At 30.1% G+C, this 6000-nt stretch overlaps 1 protein-coding gene across 1 annotated transcript in view; it reads right to left on the bottom strand.

The window, feature by feature from the left end:
* Cfap47 (cilia and flagella associated protein 47) overlaps nucleotides 1-6000 on the bottom strand; it is a 529200-nt gene that overhangs the window by 451472 nt on the left and 71728 nt on the right. Inside the window, exons 17-18 of the mRNA XM_023707817.1 lie at nucleotides 2833-2955; nucleotides 1492-1623 (exon numbers count right to left, since the gene is read on the bottom strand). Coding sequence (XP_023563585.1) covers nucleotides 1492-1623; nucleotides 2833-2955 — 255 coding nt within the window. The remainder of the gene's footprint in view (nucleotides 1-1491; nucleotides 1624-2832; nucleotides 2956-6000) is intronic.

Genomic DNA, 6000 nt, shown 5'->3' with positions numbered 1-6000 from the left:
CTTTGAACTCACAGGGATCCCAAGTGTTGGGATTTTTTTTTTTTTTTTTTTTTTGGCAGAACTGGAGATTGAACTCAGTTGCCAGGGAAGCACTTATTCTACTGAGCCATCTCACTGGCCCCAGGTTATTTATTTTGGGATCATGAAAATCAATGTTCATTAGAATAAGCTGCATATTATTTAATTATTTACTGCTATGATAATTGAAAATAAAATTGAGGACATAACTAAAGCTATTCATTTTTGAACAATAGTCGCATATACAATTCCCAATGGGAGAGAATGCACATAATTGATTAGCAGATTGAAGATTGTATTCCACTCCTTAGGTTTTATAATTGAATAAAATTTTGCACAGAGTGGTCCTTCATGTTTTATTTTCCATATAAAAAACAGCTTAGAGAAATGACTCAAATCAAGGTAATGTCTTTGCAGTTATAAAACTCCTTGGTAATATAACTCTAAAATGTTTGTGTTATAAAGTGTGGTTATTGGGGAATGGGTTGAACTTCAGCCGCATAGTGCCTGGCAAACATGAGGTTTTGAGTTCGATTCCTAGTATCCCCAATAAAAGAACTGAGAAATGTAGATACTAATATTTTAATATTATATATAATTTACATACAATTCATGTAGTTATCAAAACTGTTTAGGATTACTTACAAAATTTGAACTACCTACTGTTATAAAAACATTCACCCTTCTTTCTATGACCAGTGAGATTTTGTTAAGATTTAGAATTTGCCAAATAAGACAGTAATTTTATGTGAAAATGTCCCATATTTACGCAAGGAATATATTTCCCCTTAGTAGAAATTTCTATTGCCAACTTCTACCACAAACAATTTTATTATAATTTTCTTTATTTTGAAGAGTAGAAACAAGAGCAAGAGAAACAAAAGCAAAAGCTAAAACAGGGTAACATGTAAAAATACATACATATAACAGTTAAATGGAAAGAAACAGAATTTAAGGATTAAACAACAAAGAGAGAGAAAGGAGAAAAGTTAGAATATATGGTATGGGCAAAATCATATATTTATATAAAGAAGATGGTTAAGGCAATGGTCCTAAGAATCTCCATCAGGTTTTTGAAAATAGAAATTAATGGGTAGAATTCTCACCCTGACTAACTCTCTATATTGACATCTGTCAACTATGCAACACAAACATTTTCTGTAAATACCACCAAATTCTGCTATACATAATTTTATATTATATGATTTATTCAGTTTGGTTATTTTTTTAGATTTCTAAAGTATTTCATACATATGTAGAGCTATCTCAATTTCTGTAAAAATAAAGGAAATTTAAAAATTGCCTTTTAGTGTCATAATTTCACAATTATTTCCCAATAGAATAATTAAAATATTTTTCTAAGTATTAAATTACATAATACGTTATAGTCATATACCAACTACTTTAAATATTTTACAAAATCAAAAAACTGATGAGTGTTTATAATGCAAAAGGACTTATGGGTAGACAAACCTTTGCTTTTGTATCAAATTTTTCTGCAACAGTAGGTGTACAAGAAACATGAAGAACAGTTATTCCCCCAAATGGAACTATTCCTTGTGATGGAACAATATTAATGGTAGGCAAAAGACTGTCTTCACAAACCTGCAATTGAAAATTTGTAGGAATGTTTAAAATTACTGCCTCAAAGCTTTTGTTGCATCCACACCACTAGTTAAAGAGAATATCTGAGCATAGCATATGAAGTGATTTTTTAATATTGTTTGAAAATATCAGAGGTTGAACCTGCCACAAGATATTTCAACTCTCACAAAAAGAACTCATAGTAGGGGCTTTTTCTGATTCAAATACGGTTGATTTCCTGCTGTACTCCCAAAATTGCAAAGTTTAAACAAATGAAATATATATCTTAGAACTGATGAGAACATTCTATATACAACTTTGATATGCCTTTCCTAGTTCCTGAAGACTAAAATCTTAATGAAAATACAAGATGCACAAACAACCTTCTTTTATCTCCTTGATAGAAGGTCTAATGTCTAAAAATTTTCAAAGATACTATAAATAACTTACCAAGGACTTAAATGTAAATTGCTAGAGGTCAATTTAAGTCTATTTACCATCCTTAAATATATAATTTAAAAGAAAACTGGTCAAAATATTTTAGATACAACAAGCAAATAGACTAGGCAGAAATTAATTCTGAAGCAGCCAAGTGGAAAAGGATTTTTTTTCACTTACTTTGGACAGAGTTGGTTTGAGCAGAAAAAAGGCATGCTAACATAAAGCCTAAATGAAAGCTGTTAAAGTTAACCACCACTACCACTAATGGGGTGTGCATCTTGTTATATTTTTTTCATTAAATAATCTCTTAACACCACTTATTCCTTCACTCTCTTTAAATAAGAAGCAATGAATACAAATAGACTAGTCAAAGAATGCCATCAAAATAAGGATCATTTGATATGAAAACAGCACAGACCATAGAGTGGAAATTAAGAGAAAAAGAGAAACATGTAACTAAATATGTGATGAAGTATTAATTATGTATGTTTAAAACATCTTTCAAACACTTTTAAAAAATAAAAGTAATTGACAGACCAAAGAAGAAAAATGGAGGAAAGCAGAAGAAAGGAAATATGTAAGGAAAATGGGAAAGAAGGAAGGAAGAGAGAAAAACAATGCTTATGGGAAATTAAAAAGACAAAGCAGATGAACTGTATTCAGAAAATGTTTTTCTGTAGAAAAATTAAAAATTAGCATAAATATATCTCAGATGACTCATAGCACCAACAAACTGATTCAAATCATATGATTTGATTCAAATAAGAAATGACCAAAATTATATATTACCTTGAAAAATGCATGGTTTTGTCCTATATTATGAAGAATGGCTTTCTTCCAAGTTGCTAAACCTTGAGGACTATTATTGAACAATATCCTTGGCTCCAAAAATGTGACTTTGGCATCATGAACCTTGTAATGAGAGGAAGAAACGGAAAATGAATTCAGAGTAAATAAAATAGTTTACGTTTTTCAAAAAAAGAAGTGTTTTACTTGTAAATATATTAACTAAAGATATAATTAGTGAAAGACAAATTATAATCACCTATATTATTTATTTAATGTTTGACATACGAAATGAATTCCATATTATGTTATTACATTCCCATTTTGATTAAAAAGTATTTGAGGTATTATATTATTTTCTTAAATCAGACTGAATCCGTGACAGTCCAGCTACATTACAGTGATGTCATTGGAGCAATTTTACGTAAGTAGTTTGTTTGTACTACTAATAAATAGATATTTAGGATTTAGGTATGTTAGATAAATATATCTAGATATTTTGGTGGTAATAATCATGATGATAATGACAATCATAAATGTATTGTGGGCCCATTATAAACAAGACATACAATTAGTCATTTATTTACATTTTCACTAAGATGCACCAGACCAGAAAACAGCTGGAGGGTAGCTAAACTGTATTACTCATGTTTAAATACAAACTGCATATGGTCTGATACAGAGAGCCCTGGCTAGGTAATAACTGTTAGATAAATTGATGGATGGTACTGTTATTCTTCATAGATGAAGAAATCAAATGTAAAGTTACTATGAAAGTCATACAATGATGAAACTGCATAAATTGCATTCACCGACTGTACAGAGCACATATAAATACATTTCAGACATATTATTTTGGTGCATCAATCTAATGTTGTATCTTTATAGCTGAATATAAAATCCTTACTATCATAAAACTCAGTATTGCACATGGCAAAAAATGACAAAATAGTAATACTAGTGCTAAAAATGTATTTGTATTCCTATAACTTCAGTCTTTAGCTTCATGGTGCTATTTAAAATATAAAGTGTTTTCAGATATTGTAGTGTTTAAGAGAGAGAAAATAAAATGAAATATTTAAAATATACTCCCAAACTGAAAAAGTCATGGCAAGTAGGTTTCTGTAGGAAAGGTGCATACAGGCCTAAAAAACATACTTATCAATTACAGAAAGAATCTTAGGGCACTGTTTTTCTTCTTTATGTACAGAATATTACTATATACTATATTAAAGGAGGAAGCTTCAAAGGTCATCTAAATATGGGAAACATATTGCCTAGTGAAATTATCTAGGAATGCTCATAGTGGAAGTTTGCTCATAGGGATTAATATACTGATAAAATACACTTGGATTATTTGAGAATGAGGACATATTTGTAGATACAGGTATCCCCTTCCTCATTCCAGACAAAGTATTTCACAAACTAGTAAATCACAGAACACGTTTTCTTCATGTATCTGTTGACTGAATAATAAAGTTGTAATGATTAAATTAGGTAATACATGAACAACAGGGTACTTTACACATGATAATTACTCAATAAATGGTATTTATTTATTATTCATGCTAATGGTAAATCAGTTAATTTCATCTTTTGTCTATTAGAAAAAAACACATGCAAAGTGAGTGCACTGGCAAACTTATAATAGTATACTTGTTGAACATATTGTATAAAGAAGTTTTAAAAATTTTAATATATTTAACAAAATCTAGTATTAAGAATGCTTTTAGAAAATGATCATATTGGCTAACTTTTTGTGATACTGGAGATTGAACTTGGAGAATGAGTTATATCTTAAGTTATTTTTTATATTTTATTATCTATTTATTTATTTATTTATTTATTATTACTATGTTTTAATGTATTTGGTTGATTCAGGGTCACATTTTGCAGCTCAGACGCGTGGTGATCCTCCTGCTTTCAGCCTCCCAAGAGCTGAGATTACAGGTGTATTCCACTACTCCAGAACTCTGTGGCTGGCTCAACCCACCGTGGAGGTGGGGCTAGCATAGCATGTGATGCCAGGGATAGAACCGCAGTCCCTGTATTTGCCTAAGCTTGCTTAGGCAGGTGCTGTAGTCTGCTTAGCTATCTCACTGGCCCCTTAAAAAACTAATCACAAGATAAAATCTTGCTACATTGCACAAGCTGGTCTGATTTTATGGTCTTCTTGTCCCAGACTTCTGGGTGGTTGGGATTATGGGCATGTGTCACTATGCCTGGCTATATTAGCTAAATGTCTGAAAAAAACCAACTTTAGCAGTATAAAGGGCAAGTGATGGTAAATTCTTACAATTGGATGCTATTCAGGAGTGAGAAAGAATAATTTACAAACACATGCATGAGCATAAATTAATCCCATGAACTTAATGATCAAAAGAAGCTGTAAAAGAAATAGTATATGTGGCTTGATTGCATGTATATCAAGTTCAGAATCAAAAATAATCAATTGTTGTAGAAGTAAGAATATTGATGACCATCAGAGAGACCCCGAGAGAAAAATGAACTAGAGGTGGAGGTGCTTCTTTTGTAATACTGTGTTTTGTTTTTTGATCTAACTGAATTTGTATTGTTTTACAAAGGTGTTATAAGTTGTTGATATTGAATGTGCTCATTTCTGTTTGTATGAAAGCAAGTATAAGGTCCTGAGTTCAGTTTCCCATACCAAAATAAATAAATAGAAAATATTTTTTAAAAACTCTAAGTGAGAATTTTGGTACATACATAAAATGTTTCCTTAAACAAAAAAGAAAAATAAAATAAAAGTTATCTAATTAACTTTGCTCTTATTTTTAAAAGTATATTTTACATAAATAAAAATGTTGGTCTTTGCCTGTTATATAAATTATATAATCCATTTTATACTGAAAATTAACTACTACCACTAGAATAATAATGCAATACAGTAAGACCAAATATAATTTTATTTTTCTTTGCTGTCTATTGATGAAATAATTTTATTTCATGTTATTAGGCAGTTATAGAGCCTCTGACAGTCTAATAGTTTTTAAAATGTTCTGAATTTGAGTTAATTCTAATTAGCTTAACATCTTTTTATTAAAGCCTTCATTCAAGATAGGCTGGAGGAGCCATGAAAGACTTAAGTCAATTTGGTTAGTTAAATATTGTGTAAAAGTCACTTTTTCCATATGTTATATCATTAAACAT

Source organism: Octodon degus, unplaced genomic scaffold, assembly GCF_000260255.1.
Source record: "Octodon degus isolate 3935 unplaced genomic scaffold, OctDeg1.0 scaffold00313, whole genome shotgun sequence".
NCBI classification, from domain to species: domain Eukaryota; kingdom Metazoa; phylum Chordata; class Mammalia; order Rodentia; family Octodontidae; genus Octodon; species Octodon degus.
The sequence above is the reverse complement of the archived record's forward strand: the minus strand, read 5'-3'. Positions and strand labels throughout refer to the sequence as shown.